Genomic DNA, 26,283 nt, shown 5'->3' with positions numbered 1-26,283 from the left:
CACTTATTTTTATAACAATATATAAGATTTAACTGATTTTTAAAATACTTAAAAATTTAGTTTTATTCAAATAATTTTGATATTTTTAGTTTTTTTAGTAGTCATTTTATCTTGCTTTTTGTTTTTAAAAGGAACTTCTGATATTTTCCAAAACTGTTTTTTGGAAAATTTCAAAAAAAGTTACTTTTTAATTGTTTATATTTACTTTCATCTACATTTTGATAAACATATATTCAGCTTTTCTACACTGCAAATGTGTTTAAGTATTATTTTAATCTCTTATATAACTATTATAAATGCAATGCAAATTATGTGAAAATCTGTATTATAATAGCACAGTGATTTTGCTGAAGTGGAAGACAAAAATAAAAGTAAGTGTACTTACTGGTTAAGGGTTTAATTTCTATATAGTTGTCCACATAAAGAGTCAGTGTTATGCTTCATGCATACTATATCCTGAACTTCAAACATACACATTTAAGAGGCACTAAAGTCATTTAAATTTTTGGAAGATCCACAAATATTAAGGGAAACCTACCATATGATATATAGCCACTGATACCAAGTTTTAATATTTTTGTTTATGTAGTTACGAAAAATATCCTCACTCATAAACAGGGAAATACAAATGAAAACCATGATGAGATACCATCTCACACTTGTCAGAATGGCTAAAATTAACAATGTAAGAAACAACAGCTCTTGGCAAGGATGCAGAGAAAGGGAACCTTCCTGCACTGTTGGTGGGAATGCAAGCTGGTGCAGCCATTCTGGAGAACAAGATGGAATTTCTCCAAAATGTTAAAATAGAACTACCCCACCATCCAGCAACCACACTAGTAGGCATCCCAAAGGATACAAAATACTGATTCGAAGGGACACATGGACCCTGATCTTTATAGCAGCATCATCTACATTATCCAAATAAAGGAAAGAGCTCAAATGTCCATCGACTGATGAATGGATAGAGATGATATATATAGACATAGAGACAGATATAGATATAGATCTAGATACACACACACACACACAATGGAATACTGCTCAGCCATCAAAAGAATGAAATCTTGCTATTTGCAACAATATGGATGGAGCTAGAGCGTATTACACTAAGTGAAATAAGTCAGTTAGAGAAAGACAATACTATGATTTCACTCATATGTGAAATTTAAGAAAGAAAAAGGATGAACATATGGGAAGGGGTAAAAGAAAAAAAAAGAAGAGAGGGAAACAAGCTGTAAGAGACTCAACTACAGAGAACAAACAGAGCGTGGATGGTGGGGGATGGGCTAGATGAATGATGGGGATTAAGGAGGGCACTTGTCATGAGTACTGGGTGTTGTATGTGAGTAATTGCTGAATTCTACTCCAGAAGCCAATATTGCACTGTATGTTAACTACCTAAAATTTAAATTTAAAAAATAGTAAAAATATTCGATCATATTTCAAACACAAAAGGCATAAAGCATAATATCATGAACACCTATTTACCCACTCCTATGTAGGAGATAAGACCGTACTCAGTAATTTGCTATCCCTGTTCACCCCTCCCCAATCACATTCACTCCCTCCTCTTCCAAAAGAAACTACTGTCCTGAATTCTTTATTGCTATTTTAAAGGGCAAATTCTTTAAGGGTATGTTTTTTATTTGTTGATGATGTCTACACATGGTTGATGATTGTTTGTGATAGCTCTCCTACTAGTAAACTTGCAAGACTGTCTGGATAATTCTTCAGATCCTTCTTCGGTTTTCTAAGTAGATAATAACATCCTAAAGGGGGGAAACAGTTTGGAACCCTCCTTTCCGAGCTCAACATCTTTTATTTCTCTCTCTTCCCTTAACCTTCAGCGCAGCATTCAACAGAAGCAGTGGGGCTGGACCTTCTTGGATCGTTTCTGATTTAAAGGGAAAGACTTCTAACATTTCTTCATTAATTATGATAGGTGCTGTAGGCTGAAGATACTGCTTTCAGAAGTGACACGATGTGATCAGAGTTCTTCTCAGAAAAATTCTTAGTGACAGGATGGGCTACAGCAGAATTATCTGGGAGTTACTGGACTGGGAATCATTTACTGGGTGCAAATGACACAGGGTCTCCAAAGCCCCATCAGTAGAACACGCCGCCCAGCTCCGATTCTGGCTACTGTATCACAGAACTGTACTTTCACTCACTCGATCCACCAAGTTTGACAAATATACCACAAACCCACATGGGTCTTCCTGTCAATAATATCTAAAACTGTGGTTACTGTGATTCATTATCGGCTCCGTAGATGGTTCTATCACACAGAAAAAATCACCCCAGTCACTGACAATCAAAGTGATCTTTTAATTCTCTTTTAAGTCATTTCAATAAATATAGCCAATAAGATGCTGACACAAAGCACAGTCATTTTTTTAAGATTATCTTATAAGCTTTAAGAAAATTTAAAACTTCCGAAGAAACTTATCTCCCTGAATCTCAGTCAAAAGACAGTCATTTACATAGTTTGTTGTTTGTGTATTTAGAGAAGTACAGAGCAAAAATTTACCCAGTAAATATTTTGTAAGTAGATATCCACTGAATGAGGAAATTCAATCTCAAACCTTGAATCACACTATATTTAATAGCAGTTTTTTTTTCTCCTTTTATTGTCCAGACTAGGCAAGAGCAGATTTTTCTCTTCTTCTGGACCCCTCCTATTTCCCATTTTATTTTTCTGTAAAAACACCAGTTATGTAGACAGACACCAATTATGCCTCACAAATAATAAGATAAAGGTTTCAATTCCACTTTAAAAAATTCTAAGAGCTTATAAAGTTGCTAAATTAATAACACTGCATGGATTTCACCAAATCTTGGCTCCTGACCCACTGTCAGGAAATATACATTTCTAATAAAATGAACATGCTTAATTCTGTAACTAAACAGCCCAAAGGAACGGTATCTGCCATAGCAATGAAGTCTAATGACAATTCTGCTGACATTTCTCCTATCTGAAAATGAAGTCATGTGGAAAATGATTTCTACACTAGCAGAATAATTAAGACAGAAAGCAAAATTTGATTTGGTAGAAATGGAAGCTCAGATTGTCTCTGTTCTCAGTGGGGTGTATGAGAGGATAATATTATTTACTTCACCACTATCTTTAGTTGACATCATCTTTCCATACTCTCTTTTTTTAAGTCCTATTTTTTTTTTGATGTCCTAACTGTACAGTAACAAATTCAACTAGAAGTGGTACTAATCCCAAGGGATTTTGGGTTGTTTTTTTTTTCATTGTACCGGCCTTTCTCGGTTTTGAATATCCCTCCAGAGAACGGGCTCTTTACTGACTCTTGGCCATCTTTGGTTATACAGATATTTTAATTATAGTGGCATTTCTTTAACTGGCTTTGAACTTTATATGAAATGTATGCCTGTGTTGACATCAGCCAAATGAAAATTATATCTAAATAAAATGTGAAGTTGTTCGGTTCCAGCATTGTTTAAGGGGAACTGGGAGAAACAACCAAAGGAAAATGTCAAGATACAACCCTTAAGAATCATTATTTTTCTGGGGCGCCTGGGTGGCTCAGTGGTTTGGGCCACTGCCTTCGGCTCAGGTCATGATCTCAGGGTCCTGGGATCGAGTCCCACGTCAGGCTCTCTGCTCGGCAGGGAGCCTGCTTCCCTCTCACTCTCTCTGCTTGCCTCTCTGCCTACTTGTGATCTCTCTCTGTCAAATAAATAAATAAGATCTTTAAAAAAAAAAGAATCATTATTTTTCTATAAAATCTAGATTATTTTAGTTCCTAACAAAATTTTTAAATGAACAAAAGCCTGTACTATAAGAAAACATCACCAATTAAAGTCTAAGCAACATGTTTCAAAGAAAGTGTGAATAGAACACTTTATTAGGATCCTGTCAACACAATTTAATGACCTTCTTCTTTATTTGAGAATGGCTGATTTTAAAGAAAAGTTACTCTAGCTGCTCAAGAGAACTTACACAAGCAGAGTGCTACACTTCAACAATAAATAAAATGAAATGTCAATTCATTTTCCTGCGTCCACAAGATTATTCTGTATTGTATAAGCAGAGTGTTTTCAATGCAGCTGAAACCAATTAAGTACTCCAGGCATAAACCACTTCATTCACAAAACATGCAGCATCTAAAGTGTTTTATGCAATATGAGATTTTACCAAACAGTTATTATTTCACAGATTTCAGAACACTCTGTTCTACTAAATCCTCCTAGGAAATTTTCTGGGTTTATTTTTTCTTCTGGATTTTTAGTACACAAACATCTACTCCTCTAAGAGGCCCCGTCGTGCCCCGACTTGGAGCACCTCTTACATTGTGTGTGTCTGCCTGATTGTCTGCCTCACTCCTAGAGCTCCTTCCTTGAAGTTGGGGTTGTAATTCAGTCATTGTTGTATCTGTTGACTCTCATCCCTTCTCCTTCCAGGCATCAGTGCATCCCTGATGACAGAGACCAAAGGTCTGGGAAGACCCCCAAGTTCAGCGTGCTTCTTATTATGCAGGACTTGAATCCCAGTCCTTAGAACCTCTGCACATTGTAAACCCCAGATTCCATTCCAATTCCCCCCTTTGTCCTGTGGTCTCAAAAATATAAAAATGTCCCTACCTATTATCTTTTTTTCAGCTTTCTTGCATCTCCAAGAATCCTGTTTTGCTGCCCTAATCACATACCGTATTTCTCTTTTACCAAAAATGTGTAGTGTAGGGGAAAAGTTAAAAACAGACATGACTAGGTAGTAAACCTCTTAAAATGTTCATTTTCCACATGCACTACCTAATTTAACAGCCCATCTCTGGTTAAGACAATCCTCATTTCTCCTGATCCATTCTAGCCAACAGAATCCAGGCCAAAATCAAATGTGGACAAATAACAGATGCTCAAAATGTGCCTTGACAATGTAACAGAAAAACTTGTATAATGTAAAAATACAAACTTTTTTCGTTTTCTTTACTCTTCCACTAGCTCTTAAAATTTTTTTTAAAGATTTTATTTATTCATTTGACAGAGAGACAGAGAGAGCACAATCAGGCAGAGCAGCAGGCAGAGGAAAGGGAGAAGCTGGCTCTCCACCAAGCAGAGAGCCTGACTCAAAGGTTGGGATCATGGCTTGAGCTGAAGGCAGATGCTTAACCGACTGAGCCACCCAGGCGCCCCTTCACTACCTTTTTTTAAAAAGTAAAAGACTTTGTTCTTCTCCTATCCCCCTAACCCCCCATGTTGCTTCTCCATGTCCTCATATCAGGGAGATCATATGATTGGGAGGGAGACAAACCATAAATGACTCTTAATCTCACAAAACAAACTGGGGGTTGCTGGGGGGAGGTGGGATTGGGAGAGGGGGAGGGGGCTATGGACATTGGGGAGGGTATGTGCTATCGTGAGTGCTGTGAAGTGTGTAAACCTGGCGATTCACAGACCTGTACCCCTGGGGATAAAAATACATTATATGTTTATTAAAAAAAAAAAATTTGGAAGGGGAGGCGAACCATAAGAGACTATGGACTCTGAAAAAAAACCTGAAGGGTCAGGGGTGGGAGGTTGGGGGAACAGGTGGTGGGTAATGGGGAGGGCACGTTTTGCATGGAGCACTGGGTGTTGTGCAAAAACAATACTGTTACGCTGAAAAAATAAATAAAATGGAAAAAAAAAAGTAAAAGACTTTGATCTTCATTAGGTTCAAAGGGAATTCTATGGAATTTTAATCTTCCTTTCAATGATTGCTTATATATTATCATTTGTAGACAATCTGTTCATTTAATTAATAAGTAATATTTCTACTCCTCATTTATTCTAAAACTGTAATTTCCTGTTAGGTATTTTTCCTTCAAGGAAACATTCTAGGGGGTTAATATTTTATTTAATTAGGTATCCATGATTTTTTTAGATTATCCATTTTCCAAATGACTTGGAACTAAAAAGAATTCATACTTAGTACAACTTGCAGTTTCCCTTCTCAGATAAAGGCAGCATATCATGCATAGTTTCTACATCCAAATTGTTCAGTTCTGCTTCATAGTACCTGCACACAAATTGTTCACAAGGTGACACTATGATCACAAACCCAAAAATCAAAACACTTTTATACGTTTCTGGAAAGGTTATCTTTGCCTTGAAATGTTTAAGCCCAAAGTTCTTTTTCTAATATTCTTTGCTCAATGAAGTAAAAATGAATTATTTGATTTAGATACTAAGTAACTAGAATTATAACATATATGCTTTACAAGAAATCATTACACAGCAAACAGCGAGAGGATCTCAGTGGCTTGTGACTTAGAGCTAAATGGAATGAAAGGAAAACTTCAAAGAGAGAAAATGTCCGAACCCAGTGGAAGACATGGCAAGAGTCACATTTGTGTTTTCACCAACAAGGAATGAATAGTTATGAGGATATTTCAAATATAAGTACTGAGAAGAATATAGTAAATGAAAGAATGAAATGCTATAAAAAAAAAAGAATGAAATGCTATATGCATTTTTAACTGATGAAAATCTGAGAATCTGAAATAGTTAAAAATTACTATGTGAGGGGCACCTGGGTGGCTCAGTGGATTAAAGCCTCTGCCTTCAGCTCTGGTCATGATCCCAGAGTCCTGGGATCCAGCCCTGCATCAGGCTCTCTGCTTAGCGGGAAGACTGCTTCCTCCTCTCTCTCTCTCTCTTTCTGCCTGTCTCTCTGCCTACTTGTGATCTCTGTCAACTAAATAAAATAAAAAATTAAAAAAAAATTACTATGTGAAAATTCACAACTATGTATGCACATACACAAATACTTGCTTTTAATGTGCTTTCATTTTTAAATTTTTAAAAAAGATTTTACTTATTTTGAGAGACAGAAAGAAAGCATGAGCAGGGGGAAGAGCAGAGGGAGGAGCAGAGGGAAAGGGAAAGCAGACTCTCCAAAGGGCCTGGAGCCCAACACAGGGACCCCAGGAGTGTGATCATGACCTAAGCCAAAGGCAGACACTTAACAGACTGAGCCACCCAGGAGCCCCAATGCACTTCATTTTAAAGCAAGCAGAAAGTTCATGAATATTGATGATAATCAGTTATTTCTGAGTGCTTACAAAGAACAACAACATGACTACAGGAGAAAGTGTCAATATTTTCTACATGGAAGTAGGGATGGCAAAGAGAAAGACACTAATTTCATAGAACAAAAGAATTGGTAAGAGAAGAGCTTATCAAATATTCTAATCAATCATATACCAGTATATCAGAATCATCAGATACTTTTAATATATAACCCAGTAAAACAAAGTAACTGGAAAACACTTCTAGATAATTATCATAGTTTTAAAAGAAAATTATAGAACCTATTTCTCACACTAGAAATCTAAGCTAAAGTCCTACCTTAGTGAATCCATATTATAAGATAGGACATTTTCTATCTTTGTGTTATGATGTATTCAAGAGGTTTAGCATGAAGATAGTCCACAGAGATGTTTTTCATAATTGAAACATTTCCTACCTAAAGATATATGTGATATTTCTCCCGCTGGTCATAAAACCATCAACATATTTATAAAACTTAAGAGTCAGAATGAAATTTAGAAGTCATTTACTTTAAATGCCTTTATCTTACTTTCTAAAAGAATTAGTTTTTTTTTTCTAATTATAAAAATAATAAAGGGACACCTGTGTGGCTCAGTCATTAAGATTCTGCCTTCAGTTCAGGTCATGATCCCAGAGTCCTGGGATTGAGCCCAGCATCTGGTTCCTGCTAAGCGGGAAGCCTGCTTCTCCCTCTCCCACTCTCCCTGCTTGTGTTCCCTCTCTCTCTCTGTATCTCTCTCTATCAAATAAATTAAAAATAAAAATAAAAACTGGCTGCAAATCTTAAAACAAAGAAAAAGTACAAAGGTATAAAAAAGAATCAACCATAGTCATAACATCTGGAGACAATTAACATAAATTGTACATTTTGGTCTTTATGCTTTTACTTAAAACAATCCATGAACATTATGTCATGTATGTCACAAATATAATTTTTAATGACTGCCCAATATTTCAACCTCTGAATGAACCACACTTTATTTAATTATGTTCTTATTTTAGGTTGTTGAGGATGTTTACTAAAATTTTGATGATGTGTCTTTCGATTATATATATATTAGGAGTACAGTTAAATACATTTTATCACTCATTGAGATAAAATATATACTTTTATTATTTGTTTATTTAAGATGGATTCAGAGAAGAAAAAACTCTTCCTTTTATACATGAGGAAATGTAGACCCATACAAGGTAATTGATTGATGAGGTCCATAACAAAATTATCGGATTTTCTGTTTCTTTTTATAATGTCATTCTCTATAATTTAAAAGTACAGCTGTTGGATCTTGTTCTACTCTATGTACTCTATTGCTATATCAATACTGCTATCTTTAAATTCATAATCCATTATTCATCTTTTACTCATAACTATTTCATTCCCTCTTGAAAGCATCCATAGAGTGGCAATAAAACAAATCAGAAAAGCAAATTGAAATGTTAAAGAATAAATAAGAAATAATAAAACAAAGTAGAAAAACACCAGAATGAGACATTCTTTCTTATTCTTCTTTAGATTTCAAGCAAAAGTCTACCTGAATACGGAAAATGTCAGCTCCATTATGCTTGCTAGTAGGTCAAATTTTAAAATAAACTAGGTAAATTCTATTATAGAGTATAATTACTATTTAAAGAGTTAAAGCATGTAAAACTATATGGATACATTTCTGAAATTATTTGGGAGGCAAATGAAGGATAAAGACTTCAACCAGTTTCCAAAAAGTCAAGATAAGCATATCAGAGACAATCCTGGCTGCCTTAAGATGGATTGAATCCAGAAAGCCTAGAGCTTACTGACGGACCTTCCATATATGACCTTCAAGTACACTGAGTGATACCCAAAAAATGCAACTTAGAATTATTGGAAAAATATAATTTTCAAGTATGTATGAATTTTAAAATTCAGGATTATTTTAGTTTTTAAGAATTACAGAATCTCATTTTTTTATTTTTTAGAATTATAAAAACTTTAAAATAATCACCAAAATATTCCAATAACCATTTATTAATCAAAAATGGAATCAGAGGAGCACCTGGGTGGCTCAGTTGGTTAAGTGCCTGACTCAGTTTTGGCTCAGGTCATGACCCTGGGATCCAGCCCTGTATGGGTCTCCATGCTCAGTGTGGAGTCTGCTTGAGATTCTCTCTTTCCCTCTCCCTCTCCCCACTCATGATCTCACTCTCTTTCTCACATAAATAAACAACAAACAAATAAATCAATAAACTATATATTTTTTAAATGCAGCAAGAAAAGTCTATACTCCAATATCACAGTGATTTCACAATATCACAATTTAGCTTTAAATAAGGATTGTGCATTTTATTTCACTTGTTTCCCCTTTTGTCCTTTTAAGACGTGCTTGGGAGCATTGATATTAATAATTTTCCTAGTCATAAATGCTATTGGTACACAAAACAGAAGAGTTCATTGTAAAAGTAAAAAAAAAAAAAATTACTGTAACTCATCAGATACAAATAGCTTTATACAGAACATGACAAATGTTTTCCTTCATCCTAGAAAGGTTCTTCACTTAATTTTGACAAATTAAAATAAAACTACTTAAGTGAAGGGACATTAGTAGCTTAGCCCACCTCTTGAACCAAGGGACTTAATGTTTGTTTGTTTGTTTATAACAATTAAAAAGGGAGGAAAATAACCACTAAATTTCACAATGGTTTTGTGTCTCAGAATCTTGTACCAGTCATGTTATATTGAACGAGTAGACTTCATTCTAAAACACAATTTTAGACAAATGGCATGATAGGGCTGCACATAATATATCTATGTTTTGCATACTGTAGATTCTTATAATAAACAAATGGGATCATTCATAATGGTTCTTTATTTATTTATGCATTTATATATCTATTTTTAGAGAGAGAGAGCACATGCACTCAAGCAGGGGGAGGGGCAGACGGAGGGGGAGAGGGAGAATCTTAAGCAGACTCTACACCAGGAGCCCAATGTGGGGCTCAGTCTCAAGATCCTGAGATCATGACCTGAGGAAAATCAAGAGTCCTACACTTAACCAACTGAGCCACCTAGGTGCCCCGCTTTCTCTTTCTTTTAAAGATTATTACACTGAGGGTTATAGGCAATTCTCAGTATTCTGGCTATCAACTATCATTTTTCTCTCACAAATAAGAAAGCATATGGAGTATGATAGACTGACAATAATATTAGTTATATAAGCAATATTGTATTAGCTTTATTCATTCATAAAGAAAATGCAAAGCAATCTCAAACTTCAGGACTTTATTATGAGTACCTAATTATTCATCACACACCTCACACCTGATAATAATTTTAACACTTGATTTCAGAGTCACTACCCTATTGAATTAAAACCCAAACCAAAGTTAAGCAAAATTTTAATGTGGATTTGGCCAACAACATGATACACTCAAGAGATTTAATCTCGTTGATGAGAGAGAAATAAAACTGCTTTTAGATTAGTTATTTTTACTTTCAAGTTGCTACTAAATTTTTTGCTAAGTCACTTCTACTACACCCTAAATGACCTATGACATTTCCAATCTGTTCATCCCATCTTTGATATACCCTAAAAAGATTAAATTTCATTTTTATAATAATTAAAAGCAAAATTTTTGCTTTAAAAAGCAAAGAAGGCCTTAGAAGATTTTATTATCATCACTGCAAACCCTCCCCCCAAAAAGAAGTAGGAGTAATCTCATATAAAGTTTTCTTCCACTTATCCATATAACACCCATCCAAACCCACTTCTCTGATGGTTCTTTTGCCAAAGGTAAGTCAAAGTGGCTGCTCCTCTAGTGACAATAATAGTGTTCCCTCACAATACGTGATAGAAATTGTTTTATAGACCACCAACATTTAGTTTTAGACAAAATCACGTGGGTGATTGCTTTTGCAAACATAGCTGAACATGCTCAATATTAATTTACACATACATAACAAGTATAGATAGGTCTAGCTATAGAAAAAATCTAATGAGCTCAAGACCCAAGCTTTTAAACAGACCTAGGTAACTAGAAGTCAGTTTCTACTAACTAAAATATTCTGAACTTTATATGATGCTTTATTTCAGGAGTTCATAGAGAACTTCCATAAGCATTCAAAATGAAAACAATGACAAAATATCAGTTTAATTACATATTTCATAGAATATAAACAAGGCATAAGGAGTATGCGCATTTCTGTTATTAATTGTGAACAAAATGGGAATTACCAATATGATTTCCATCATACCTGCATTTTTGACAAATGTAGAAAATTGATGCATGTAGGTCTTTTACACATTGTATCTATTAAACACTAACTGGAAACATAAAGCACAGTGTTTCTGTGGAGAAAAAAAAACTAGAACTTCCTACTGGGATTTAGTTAGCCAGTGGAAACCATCTTTGGTACTTTATTAAAGGATCTAAGTTCTTTTCCATGAAACACACACACACCCACCTCTTCACAGTTTATATTATTTCTATAATATTTAAAAGGAACTTTTCAGGGCGCCTGGGTGGCTCAGTGGGTTAAGCCTCTGCCTTAGGCTCAGGTCATGATCCCAGAGTCCTGGGATCGAGCCCCTCATGGGGCTCTCTGCTCAGTGGGGAGCCTGCTTCCTCCTCTCTCTCTGCCTGCCTCTCTGCCTACTTGTGATCTCTGTCTGTCAAATAAATAAATAAAATCTTAAAAAAAAAAAAAAGGAACTTTTCAAATATAAACTGCTTCACTACACAACTCACAGTCTTGGCTGGATTACCTGAGCAACCCACCTGACATAAGTTTGTTCCTATGTGTATCCAATTATTAGCATGCAACAAGATGACTTACCGGCCCAAAAGAATTACTGTCAAAACTGTGTCCGTGATGATCACCTTCAACCCAGATGTGACCCCGGGGAACTTTGACATACCGATTTTTGTGTCCGATAGTTCTAGAAATAAAGAACGTATATAACCACTGAGATAAGAACAGAAAGATCAAGTAGTTGAGCATACAAAGAAATAAAGGGCAAAAATGCTATTGCAAAGATGCAACAGATAATTACAGATGAACCATGAATCTATTCTATAACTTCATTTTTAAGTAACATTGGGTTAGGACATTGGGTATGCACAGTATTTTTTTCTCCACTTTTCACTTTTCTCGCCTTTTTTTTTCCACTTTTCTCTACGTAAGAAGGTTGCTAAAATATAAAGCAGTAGCACCAAATACTACTGGGGGGAGGGGGGAGAGGAAAACAAGAGCGAGAATCCTCAAACAGACTCCCTACTGAGTGTGGAGCCAAGGCAAGGTTCTATCCCAGGACCCAGAGATCATGATCTGACCAAAAATCAAAAGTTAGATGCTCAACTGACAAGTCACCTAGGTCCCCAGGAACATTGTATATTCTTAAGGTTGACAAGGAAATGGAATAAGGAAAGGCTCTCTCATACAGTGTTGGTGGCAATATAAAATGATACAATTTTTTTCCTATTTTGCAATTTGGGACTGATTTTTATCAAATTTGTGAAGAGACTAAAATGTACATGCCTTTAACCTAATTATTATACTGTTCTGTAGAAATCCATGCCAAAGAAATAATCAGAAATATGAACAAATATTTGTTATCAGGAATATTCAACACAAACTTTTCTTGGAAGCTTAACTATCTTACATTCTACAAATGGACCTGGGCAGCTCCTCTGCAGGTTTTAGCAGGGGAATCCTATACTCTTGACCAAAGAACAGTCCTCCTCTATTGGGAAAGGTCCTCCTCTTCCACAGAGCAAGTAGCACTTGTTAGGAGGGAGCAGCGAGGGAGGAAGGGGACACCCGCCTAGCCAGCCAGGTCAGCTGAATCAACCCTGGGGATCAATGGGGTGACAGATATCGCAGCCAGATCTCCCTCACATCCTCAACACAAGCTTTTTTTTTTTTTTAATACAAGCTTTTTTATCTCATAGACATGTTTCCTAAATATTCTACAACATGGGAATGGTTAAATAAATTATGATACAACCAATTTAACAAAAGGAACAAGATTAGAATAAAATATTAACCAATTCTATAATAATAAATTCTTTTGAGGACAGAGACTGTTTTTTTTATTGTTTTTTGTTTTTTACTTCCCAAAGCATTTGGGAAAATGATTAGCCTAAAAAAGCTTCTCCATAAATGTTGGTTGAATGAATGAATGAATGAATGTCACCTTAAGTCTACAGTACTAAGCATAGACACTGAGGTTTGTGAGCTATTCTTTGGTATAGAATCCCTTTCAGACCATTTTTGTTAGTTAGGAAGCTGTATGTGTCCAGAAGAATACATTAAAAAAAAAGAAGAAGAAGAAGAAGATACATAAATTGGTGCTATAGAAATTAAAACTATTCATTATCTAGAATGGTTTTTAATTTTCAAGATAACTTCAGTGTTGAATTACTTTGCTTGAAATCAGTAAATCATTCATGCAAGGAAGCAATGTTGTGGCCATTAGAAGCCCACAGTAAGTTAATGACTGCCATTTATTTTTAATTACTACTGGGAAGAAGAGTTTCAGCTTTCTAAAGAAAAGCGAAAACAAGTTGAACACATCTCACCGTCATATACTCTGTAATACAAGAGTTCTTCAATTAAAATCTGTCAATTAGTTCTTGACATCACTACTGCTTTTATCATGAGATTGTCTCTAAGAACTAATATCCCACATCAAGTGTTAAAGACCAGAGAAGACCCTTTTACTTAATTGTTGACAAGGCACACTTTCCTATTACGTACAAACATTTGTTCACCTTATTATGCTGGTTATTTTGGATATTTAGAAAGAAAACACTCACTTTGTCTCTTCAAGCAGAATTATGAAATAAAACCAGCATAAAACCATCTCTGTAATGAAATGGTAGATGTTAAGTCAAACGTATTCTTCTGGAAACCAGAAGACTGATATAAAACTCAGATTCCGTTTCAGTGTCATATGAACCAGGGAGTCAAGATACTTGTGATAGAAAATGACAGCATTGTAAAATTACCAGTGACAGTTGCACATTTCCTTGCATTGACCATCTTACACCCATCTTCCCATCATTTTCTAGCCTCTTACAATGCCTTATTTTTCTTCAATGCAACTACTAACACTTGACATTCACTTATTGGTTTTTTTTTGTTTATTGCCCATCTCCACCCGCCCCCCACCCCCAACTAGAATGTCAACTTTCGAACTTTGCCTTTCTTGTTCACTTTCTTTGTATCCCCAGAGCCCAGAAGAAAGCATTTTACAAAGAGTTCTACAGATATTTGGTAAATAAATTACCAAATGACTGAATAACTGAAGAATAAAAAAATACCATAACAAAGGCAGAATAATAGGGTGGAAAGTTCAGAATCCGAAACCAGACTAAACCAGTTCTAATCTTGCTACTAGAACTCATAAGTAATCCTGTGAAAGTCACTTAGCATCCACCTCCATCAGTCTATCTTTAAAATAGGATGAATAAGACATACCCCAACTGGGTTGAGATGAAGGTCAGTAGTCAAATGAGAATATACTGGAGAGGTCACTAGAGGGCATAGTCTCTGCAATCAGCCTCTTTTGGCTTCTCTATTTGAACACTTTCAAGTTCATGTGACCTTGAGAAAGTTGATGCAACTCTGTCAGTGTTCTCATTTGGAGAACAGAGCAAATAATGGTACCTAACTCAAAAAGTTGTTCCATGAATAAAGTGGTATGTATTAAACACTTGACAAATGGATTCTCATATAGTGGAGACTGTTTCTAAGCACTCATATACAGTAAGAACCCAATAAGTGGTAGTTATCATTGCTACTGTCTTCCATTGTCCACTATTTTTTCTTTTCATAATTCAGAATGTATTCAGCCTCCACTATCTATTAGCATCAGTCTCTCTTTTTTTTTTAAAAGATTTTATTTATTTGTCAGAGAGAGAGTACACACAAGCAGGCAGAGAGAAAGGAGGAAGCAGGCTCCCTGCCGAGCAAGGAGCTGGATGCAGGACTCGATCCCAGGACCCCAGGATCATGACCTGAGCCGAAGGCAGCAGCTTAACCAACTGAGCCACCCAGGCGTCCCTAGCATCAGTCTCTTAAAATTACCTGAGCAATGCCTCAATAATTTCTTTTCCCCACAGTTGCACTGTGACTATAGACTATTTTTTAATGTTACAATAAATCTTTTTTTTTCTTTTAATCCGTATGCTCTTCTGGGATACTCTAAAACTTATATGGGAAAACACAATCTGCTTGTGCATATTTAAAGATGCAGAGAGTAGTAGGTGAAAACACAATCTATTTGGGTTTTCACTTACTAATCACTTGCATTTTTGAATGTCACAGTGCTAATAGGAGTGGTTTACCTTGATACCAGACAGGTGTGAAAGAACACTTTGAGCTGTAGAACTCTGATAAAATTCATTCCATTTGCATAGTGCATATTTCTCAGGTTCCAATCTAACTTTTTTTTTTTTTAAGATTTTATTTATTTATTTGACAGAGAGAGATCACAAGTAGGCAGAGAGGCAGACAGAGAGAGTGAGAGGGAAGCAGGCTCCCCGCTGAGCAGAGAGCCCGACGTGGGACTCGATCCCAGGACTCTGAGATCATGACCCGAGCCAAAGGCAGAAGCTTAAACCACTGAGCCACCCAGGCGCCCCCCAATCTAACTTTTTAAAAAATAACCAAAGTAGCTATAGAAAATACGATGTTAAAATATCGAGCTGGTTCCTTTTAGGATTGCCAAAGAAATATAATACTCCTAATAGAATTCCTCTGGAGAAGGAATTTTAAATAGCTTTGTGCTTCTGAATTCACATAAAAGAAAGACAAGATAATCTTTCAGGTGATTTAACAGTTAAGTGAGGTGTCAGCATACAAGGTTGTATGTATCTATGGCTTGCAAATAATTTTGGTTTGACAGTCAAAAATGAGTTCTGTATGGTATTTTAACTACCTGTCTACAAAGAGGCATTTTTAGTACTAGCTTTACCAAGACAAGTTACTAGGTCTTATAAATGGAATGAGGAATGACTGCCTCCAATTTGATTTGACCTTGAAAACATTTTTTAAAAATTTTCAGAGTCTTTTGAGTGTCATCAGTTGAATACAAAATTATCGATATAAGCCTTGATACCACAAGAAGGGGAAAAAATTGTATTTAAAGTATTTTCCAAATAGATACACAAATACATACACATTCTTAACTTATGTAATTAGTATTAATAATTCATGATTTGTTAAGTACTTTTGTTTCTTTATTTTTCAAACAATTATATTGATTATTCTCATTGTCCAAAGTAGTGGCTTCCCTGAGTATGTTTACTGCTCCCTGAATCCTAGACCCCTGGTTTTCATTATCCTGAAGGGACTCTCAGGACTCAGCAAGATCAGGAACTGGAACAAGATCCCTATTATCATCATCACTAATAGACTAGACTAGAAAAAAAAAAGCTACCATCAGGAAAGGAAAACAAGGACACTTGTCTACCAAGGATTGGAATGTAGTAGAGACAATAATTCTCCCTTTAGAATCCACATCCTGCTTGCAGATGAGATTGGGGTTCAAATTCACACTGCTTGTGTGGTCTAAGGAAATTAAGAGTTAACTTTAATTGGCCCCAGGAATCTGGCAGAAGGAAATATGAGTCTCTTCAAAAAAAATTGTTCAGTTCAGAGTTTTCAGGTTTTCTATAGTTAAGTCCCAGCCAGTAAGAGCTCATCATCCAAAATAAAACAACTCAAAAGGAAACAGCCAGTATTAATGAGTCAAGGCAAACAATGAGCAGCAAAATCAGACCCCGAGGGACTTAAAATACTGGATTTATCAGATATAGAATATAAATTATGCATATTTCAGTACTTTTTTAAGAATTAAAAAGGGAACTTTTAAAAACGTGAACAAGAAACAGTACCCTACTTTTAAGGACAGACATTTGAAAAAGACTCAAATAGAACTCTTAATTTTTAAAATGCAGTGGACCATTGAACAATGTGGGGATTGGGTGCTAACCCCCAGTGCAGTAGAAAATCCTCACAAAATTTTTGACTCCCCCAAAACTTAACTATTAATAGCTACTATTGGCCAAACCCTTTCTGATAACATAAGCAGTCAACTCACACATATTTTTGTTATATGTATTTCACACTGTATCCCTACAACAGAGTAAGCTAGAGAAAAGGAAACATTATTAAGAAAATCATAATGGGGGCACCTGGGTGGCTCAGTGGGTTAAAGCCTCTGCCTTCTGCTCAGGTCATGGTCCCAGGGTCCTGGGATCGAGCCCTGCATGGGGCTCTCTGCTCAGTGGGGAGCCTGCTTCCTCCTTTCTCTCTGCCTGCCTCTCTGCCTACTTGTGATCTCTGTATGTCAATAAATAAATAAAATCTTTAAAAAAAGAAAATCATGAAGAGAAAATACATTTATAGTAGTGTACCCTGTTTATCAGAAGAAATCACATACAAATGGACCCAGCCAAGTCAAATCCATGTTATTCAGGAATCAGCTGAATAATTGATTGAATAATTGATTCAAATAATTGAATAGGTGGGCAAAAAGCAGATTCCTAAAAGCTAAAGAAAAACTTATTTAGAATTTAGAACAGAGAGGTAAAGAAATAAAATATAAGAGATATTAAGAGACATAGAGGACATTAGGAAATGTAACCTAAGTGTAATCAGAGTCCCAAAGGAAGAGAATAAAAAAAACAAGGAAAGGCAATATTTAAAGAGATAGTGGTAGAGAACTTTTCAAAATTGATGAAAGCATAAATTCACAGAGTCTGCAAAGTGAACCAACCACAAGAAAAATAAGTATGAAGAAATCACACCTTGATACAATGTAAGGGATTTGTAAAACCCTAAAGACCCTCTTGCCTCCACGAATTTTTGAGATGCTTCCAGAGGATAAAAGGGTAGATTATCTCCAAACTAAGAGCAGAGTTTCCACACTAGGGTATAATTTACATGAAATATAACCCAGTCATGTTAAGTATACAATTCAATGAGATTTAACAATCGATACAATCATATAATCACTAGATCAAGGTATATAAAACACTCGAATCATCGGACAAAGTTTCCTCATAGCCCTCAGCAGGCCTCTCTGCCCTCACTCACATCCTTGGCTCCAGGTAATTGGACTGAGCTGCTCCTATCACTATGTCTTGCCTTTCTAGACTTTCCCACTAATGATATCATTCAGCATGCATTATTTTATTTCTAGCTTGTTTAAAGTAGTCTAATGCTTTTAGGATCAATTTATGATAGTGCATGTATTAGAAATTTGATACCATTTTTTTCTTAACAATATATAGATATACAGTTGGTTTATCAAGCAATAGTTCATGGACACTTGAGCTGTTCCAGTTTTTGGCTATCATCAACAAAGCAGCTGTGAATATTTCAGCATATATATTTATGTGGACAAGTATCTATAAGTGAAATGGTTGGGTTATATGGTAACTGAATGCTAACCTGTCTTTTCCCTAATGAGTAATATTTCTGAGTATGCATTTGTCATTTGCTTTCTTCTTTGGTGAATTATTAAAGCTTTGAAAAATGAAATTCAGTGGTTTGCTTCTTATTACTAAGTTGTATAACTTCTTTATATACTCTGGATATAACTCTTATCAGATTTATGTTTTTGTCAATATCTTCTCCCAATCTGTGGCATGGTTTTTTTTTTTTTTTTTTTTTCGTTTTCTTAACAGTTTTCTACAAAGAACAAGCATTTTAAATTTTCATGAGGTTTATTTAGTAATTTTTTTCTTTTATAATATGTTTTAGGCCATAAAAAATCTTTGCCTAATCCAAAGTCACAAAGTTTTTTTTTTCTATTTTTTTCTTCTACCTTTCTAGTTTTATGCCTTTTTTAAAAATAAGGCACAAAAGAAAGTTCAAGTTTAGTTTTTCTTTTCTTTCTTTCTTTTCTTTTTGCAAATGGATATCCAAATTTTCTAACTCCATTTTTTAAAAAAGATTATTCTTTCTTAACTGAATTACCTTGTGCTATGGACTGAGTTATGTCTCCTCAGAATTCATATGTTGAAGCCCTACCTCCCACATGGAGATGGGGACTTTGAGAGATAGGTTTAGATGGGAACAGAAGGGTAGGGCCTTCACAAGACCCTTATAAGAAGGGTCTAGAAAAAGCTAGAGTGATCTCTCTCTCTTCCTCCCCTACTGTCCAGCCCTACCCTCTCACTCTATCTACCATGTGACAACTTATATAAATAACATGCAGAAAAGGAGGAAAGGGAAATAAATTTTTCTAAGGTTTTTGAATTTTTCTAGTGAAGAATAGAGATATTTATTATCTTTGGACTTTGTTTGGTATGGATTTAAATAATTTTAGAAATCATAGTGGAAATGTAGTTTATAACTCCCCAACCAGTAGACCAAAATAGAATTTAAAAATCCAGTTAATGCACGGGCACCTGGATGGCTCAAACAGTTAGGCTTCAGATTCTTGGTTTAAGCTCAGGTCATGCTCTCATGGTTCATGAGATGGAGCCCCATGTCAGGCTCCACACTCAGTGGGGAGTATGCTTGAAGATTCTCTCCCTCTGTCTCTCTCCCAACTCTTCCATGCTCTCTCTCTCTCTAAAATAAATAAATCTTTTTTAAAAATCTCAGTTAATGCAAAAGAATGCAGAAAATTAAAAAGTAAGTAGGAAAGGCAGGCTCAATAGAAAGCACAAAATAAGATCCTGAATTTAAATACATTAAGCATAATAAAAGTAGATGAACTAATTAGCTAACTGAAAAAAAATTATTGTCCAACTGTGTAAAAATTATAGCTACATGCTGCTCATAAGATAGACACATAAAACAAAAGGCTACAGAGAATTTGCGAATCATAATAAAATGATAAATCATTAGCACCCAGACAAAATGAAATCAGGTCTATAAGATAAGATTAAAGTGTTTATGGGACCTGATCATGAAACCACTGAAGCTTATTTTATCCTATAGAAGGATTTTAAGGAGGAAAGTGAGCTTAAAACTCTTTCATGAGTCAAGTTAAATTTTGTTTAATTAAAGTTCATGGTCAGGGTCAATATTCTAGAAAGTCAAAAGATCTCTGCTCTAACAACATGGTAAGCTTTTATGCTGTTCCATATATCCATTCTCTCTTCTAACTTTAAATGCTACCTATTGTTATATTTGCTTAGTAGAAAAATGCTAAGGTATAGAGACTCAATACTCTTCCTTTGGAGCTTATATTGAATTAGAAATGGCATGTAATTTTTTAAAATGTATGTAATTAATAGAGGGTGAATTTAAGCAAATTAGGTGATAATATTTCTAGGACATTGACTCACCTAGAGCTACCTATAGGGAGGACATTTCTTAAGATCACAGTTGGAAAGACATCAGCAATGATCTAATAAAACTCCTCTTGGTACACATAAAGTAGAGGCAAAAAGAATTTAGGTGAAGTCACCTAGTTAGTCAGTGGCAGGTAAAAGACTATATAAACCAGATTCTATAATTTCCTTTCTACTGCACCATAGATCATAACTATTTGAGATTCCAAAGAATAGGTCTTAACATCTTTTCAGTGGGGGAAAAAAAAATGAAATGTCATTCTCTAAATAGACTGCAGATTGTTGCTAGGTGATTAGAGCAAACCTATTTAGTTCATTTAAACAAGAAATAAGGTTTATACTGATAGATTTAATATGAATGCTCTTAGTACAGCTAAGAATTTTTTTAGTGAATATTCCTATGTCCTTTTTTTTTTTTTCTAAATTTGGATTATAGGAGTATAGATGTGACAATTTCCTTAATAGAATGTTTTCTCCTATTACACATACATCTTATAAATATCTATGGCTGTCCATAAAAATCACTGTAGTTGTTAGTGAAAATTTGAGAAAGACATCAACATTTATCAGACATTAGATTCCATCCATGCTAGGTCAGGCCACATATATAATACATACTTAGGCTATGCTGATCAAACTGGCAATGAGGTGGCAGTTCATGCTGTGTTACCTTGTAAGTTAGGGTTAGTTTATGAGGATAGGCTTATGGACTCTCTAAGAATGTGGACTCTGCTTTTTCTTTCCTGTGAGAAACAAACATTTATTGAATGACTACTGTGTGAAACACTATAACGGGTATGCATGAGAGCACAGAAAAGAGTAAGATCTTGTCCCTACTACCAAGATTATAACTTCTACCATGATGCAAACATAAGCAACTAAAGTCTGTAAAATACATATGACAATCTAAACTATCATAGATGAAATTTAACAAGTTGGAAGCATCTGCAAGAAAATGATTGATGAAAGGAGGAAAAAATAAATGAATGAATGTCGAATGTTTCTAACCACATAGGTGTTCAAAGGATGGTATTCTCTTGGTTTGAAATAGCCAGAAAAAGGCATTATGAATATCTGAATCAAGATATGAAGAGAGGATAGATAAAAGCTAACAGGTAAAGAAAGTAGTATGTAATTCAAATCTCATTCTCTTACAGAAAAAAAAAAATTTCCTTTTCCTTAGTGCATTATTTCCTGGAAATACAGCACCATAAATTAAGGGGAATATTTTGTAAGCCACTTTAGAATGAAGACTTCAAGTCATTAAATAGGATGGGAAGTCAAACATATTTAAATTATTTCATTCTAAAGATATTAAAGATATTATTAATTTTTTCTCTTATTCTCCTTAATTCTTCTATGCTATGCTATTATGACACACCCAGTATTAACTTATCTTAGATCATATTACGTCAAAAATTTTAAGTAGGTAAATGTATTACTGAGTTATAGCATAATTATAAACATTATATAAGCTATTATATATTATATAAACATTATATCAGCTATCTGAATATAGAATAGATAACTCCATGTAGAAAAGATAAGAATGTATCTAACTTGCATATATTTAAAATTTGTTTTTGCTAAAATGATAAAAACATGAAACGCCAAAGTTTTAAACACCGTAATCAGTTTATCTACTGTTAAACTGGATCTTACCAGGAATAGAAAATAGAAATAGTGACTCATATCATTATTCAATGGAAATCTTCCTAGCAAACCAATTTAAATAAAAGAGTGGGCTTGTAATGCATAATTTTATTTTTCAAAAAAATCAATATTTATTATAAATGGCATTATTGCATTTGTTTACAAAGTCCTTTCTCAAAATAAATTCCTGGGTAACTGTATTATTCATCATTTACTTTAGTAGCTTTTTCTCACATGCTATTTATGCAGGGGGAAAAATATATTTCAGTGCTTTTTAATGTAAGGTCCTTAGATATTGGAGGAAATATGAACAATTTTCCATCTGTTTGTTCTGATCTCAGTCTTGCAACCTGAATATTCCTTTTATTTTATTTTTAAATTTTATTTATTTATTTGACAGACAGAGATCACAAGGAGGCAGAGAGGCAGGCAGAGAGAGAGGAGGAAGCAGGCTCCCCTCTGAGCAGAGAGCCCAATGCAGGGCTTGATCCCAGGACTCTGAGATCATGATCTGAGCCAAAGGCAGCGGCTTAACCCACTGAGCCACCCAGGTGCCCCCTTTTAATGTTAAAAGGAATATATGCTATTTTCTTTATTTCCTACAAACAGAATTAATAAGACTTTGGATTAATTACTAGTCATTAATCTTTAAATGACTAGTAATTAATTTTTAAATCACTAGTAATTGATTACTAGTAATTAATTTTTAAATCACCATTTTTTTAAGTTTTAATTACACACCAATAACATTTATAAATACAACTACATTAGACGAGGTAGTTGGAATTTGGTTAAATTTGAATTGAGACCCTTCTTCTTACATGAACAATACTGTAAAATAGCAGAGCTACCTAATTAATGTCACCAGGGATTCATTTAATCATCAATCATTTCTTCCAACTGAATATTCCTTAATACATCTTTATTTAACCGCTTTATTCAAACAAATAGTATTATAGAGAGAGAATATAATGACTTACTAGATTACACATATGACAGCTACAGATTACTCTTCACAAAATATAAATATGAATAATACAAGTTTTAGGAAGTATCGATAGGAGAGCTTGCTAATTCAAGCCTTACTTGTTTCAGCCTACATGAACCTATATTATAAAACCACATTATAATGTCTAGAATACAAGAATACCATGTAAACGTGTGAGTGAAGTGCTTGAAAGTCAAAAAAGATGTTGTTCTTTCTGCCTACATGGGACTATGACATGGCAGCACAGTCCCGACCAGTGAAGACTCTGGGCTACAGAGAATGAACGAAATTATGGATCAGAACGCCTGCATGCCAAGTTGTTTTGTTGTAAACATAAAACTTACCTAAAACTTCCTAGGATATTTTGTTTCATACTTAATCCTTGAATATTTGCTATCAGTGACCAAGCCTCAAGTAAGTATAGAGCAATGCTCTCAGCTTCCAAGAAATGTGCTCTTGAGCGTAAGTCTGACTTTTCCATTATAGAAGACAAAATTCAGGGAATGTTCAATTCGGATAGGAAGAACAGGAAATCACTTTTAATGAGGTCTTATTAAACTTCTAACATAACCCAGAATAATACCAAACAGCATAAAATAGACTTCTATAACCACTGAGTTTGTAATGGAGAATGTCTGGCTTGTAAGAAATCACATTCATGTGGATAACATGAACCTTGAAAAGATGTGATTGCTCCTATTGTTGTGTCATATAAATTGACGAGTCAATCCTCAGAATCACATCTTCTAGACATTCTGCTATATAGACACACTGCTGTCCTCTTAAAGTAAATTTTTTAAAAATACAAATCACCATGTGAAACTGGAAAGCAGAGAGAAAACCCATAGCTAATCTCCTTCCTGGACTGCTGCAGTCACTTTCTCACTAGTTTTTATGTCTCTATTTTCCACTATTTTTAGTCATTCGCCACACAAGTCTAATTGTGTCATACTCCTTGCCTGTTGAAAAGTTTCCAATGGCTTTCCATCACACAGAATAAAATCCAAATTACTTACTGTGAACCTACAAGACTTACATGTAACATTTCCAGTCTTGGCACTCTAGATAGGTTGAGCCAGAAAATTCTTAGTCAAGAGGAGCTAACCTGTGTCATTTAGGATATTCAGTAAAACATCTCTGGCCCCCGTTTACTAGATCTCAATAGCAACAGCATCTCCTTCACAGTTTTCACAACCAAAAATGTCACCAAGCATTGCCAAATATCTCCAGGATAGGGGTGGAGGGCACAAAACGGCCCCTCTCCGGGAATCACTGCTTTACTGGGTCTGTTCCTTCACTACACCTTCAGCCTCAACTGCTCGTGCTCATTTTACCTCATCCACACTAGCTGCTTCGATGTTCCTTCAACACACCATGAGACCTCTTGACTCTGGCCCTTTTCTTCACTTGCTATCCTCTGCATGGAATGTTCTTTGGATTCTGTGTTCCTGTTTAACTCTTCTGTCTAGATAGTTCCTTATCATCCTTTCCCCCTCAGCATACTTTCCTTCATAGCACTATCTGCTCCCTGGCTTTACAATCTGTCTCATGGTTTACTTGATTTCTGTCTATCTTCTGGACTTCACTGTAAATTCTATTAAGGCAGAAGCTTTAAATGTCTTGTTCAACACGGTCTTGCTAATTCCTAAAACTGGGAATTAGGAAGTGCCTGTCTGTATTCTCGATAGGTGTTCAACAAATATATATTGACTAAATGGGTGAGTGAGAATTCTGGTTAATAGTCCTCTTTATAATACTATAAAAAAATAAGGTTCCTCTTTTTTCTGATTTTTGACAACAGCATCATATATTATCTTGAACTGAAGAGGCTTTTATACCTTCAGACAACAAAGTCATTTTACAGGTAAGAAATCTGAGACCTGGAGAGATGAGTTTGTCAACAGTAATTGACTTAGTTTGTGTTAATTGACCTTTAAAAATCAAAATGGTGAATACCAAATTTTAAAGCTTCTCTTTATAGTCCTCCTCATGGGCATTTTACCCACAGTGATGGAAGCTTCATTTACAAATTAATTTTTTAGGGAATTTGAATCAAATACAGGTATAGGTATTGAGTATAAGATAATTATTTAAGAAGGCTATGGGTTGCCATCTTGATAAGTGAAGATCATTTTATCTTAGATTTCAGATGGGAAATTCCCTCAGTAACACACCAAATAGTAAAAGGAATCATTGGAAAAAAAAAAACAAAACAAAACACAGCGGCTTAGGCGCCTGGGTGTTTCAGTGGGTTAAGGCCTCTGCCTTCAGCTCAGGTCATGGACTCGGGGTCCTGGGATCGAGCCCCACATCGGGCTCTCTGCCTGGCGGGGAGCCTGCTTCCTCCTCTCTCTCTGCCTGCCTCTCTGCCTACTTGTGATCTCTGTCTGTCAAATAAATAAATAAAATCTTTAAAAAAAAAAGAAATGCAATTAATTTATGATTATAAACTAAAATAACTCAAAATGTGTAAAGTGTAGAATTAGGTAACTGGCATCAGCATCTGAATGCATTCATTTTACAGACTTTGTAAACTAATTTGATCAAAGTGTGCTCAGGAAGATTATAAAGTTAGGTATGGCAAAGCCTCTGACCTCAAGAAACATAATATAGAGTAAAGGATGATATACATAGAAATTACAACCTAAAGCAGAACATGATAAATGCTGGGTGTGAGATATAATGACCATGATAATAAGGTACTATTTACTAAGTACTTACTATGGAGGTAGTACACTAAATGACAGTAATTTAGGCTTTGTCAAACAGAGAAAATAGTAAAGCATTTGAACCTAGATACACAAAACCTGTGCACTTAATGACTACTGTACTCCCCTTTAAGAAAAAGATTAGTTCCAACCGAGCTGATGCTGATCTGGGAAATTAGAAAAATATGAATATGGGCATGAGTGGTACAAAATGTTGACTAAAAGCACATAGATGATAAAGTGTATCAAGAATTCATATTAGAAAAACCCTGAATTCTTTGATTAGGCTAGAATGCCTAATCAGTTTAATGGAAGCTAACAAACATACATTATAAGTTGGGGATGGACTGACTGTAGAGAAACTTAAATATCCATCTAAGAAGTATATACTCTATTTTGTAGGCAATGGGGGACACTTGAAGGGTGCTAATAAGAAGTGACAAGATATTGTCATACATAATTATCTTCATAGGACTAGCAGCCCAGAGCAAAATGGACACAGCTGAAAGTTCAGCTGCCAATGAAAACCATTCTTCCAGATACATTCAGATCCACTAATCTCCAGAGCGCAGTCCTTGCTTT

The 26,283-nt window shown here is 35.0% G+C and overlaps 1 protein-coding gene across 1 annotated transcript in view; it reads right to left on the bottom strand.

Moving 5' to 3' along the window:
- The window catches only part of IMMP2L (inner mitochondrial membrane peptidase subunit 2), an 869,268-nt gene that overhangs the window by 198,104 nt on the left and 644,881 nt on the right, over nt 1–26,283 (bottom strand). The window contains exon 6 of the mRNA XM_046021516.1: nt 11,870–11,972. Coding sequence (XP_045877472.1) covers nt 11,870–11,972 — 103 coding nt within the window. The remainder of the gene's footprint in view (nt 1–11,869; nt 11,973–26,283) is intronic.

The sequence above is a fragment of the Meles meles genome, chromosome 10 (genome assembly GCF_922984935.1).
Source record: "Meles meles chromosome 10, mMelMel3.1 paternal haplotype, whole genome shotgun sequence".
Lineage (NCBI taxonomy): Eukaryota > Metazoa > Chordata > Mammalia > Carnivora > Mustelidae > Meles > Meles meles.
The sequence above is the reverse complement of the archived record's forward strand: the minus strand, read 5'-3'. Positions and strand labels throughout refer to the sequence as shown.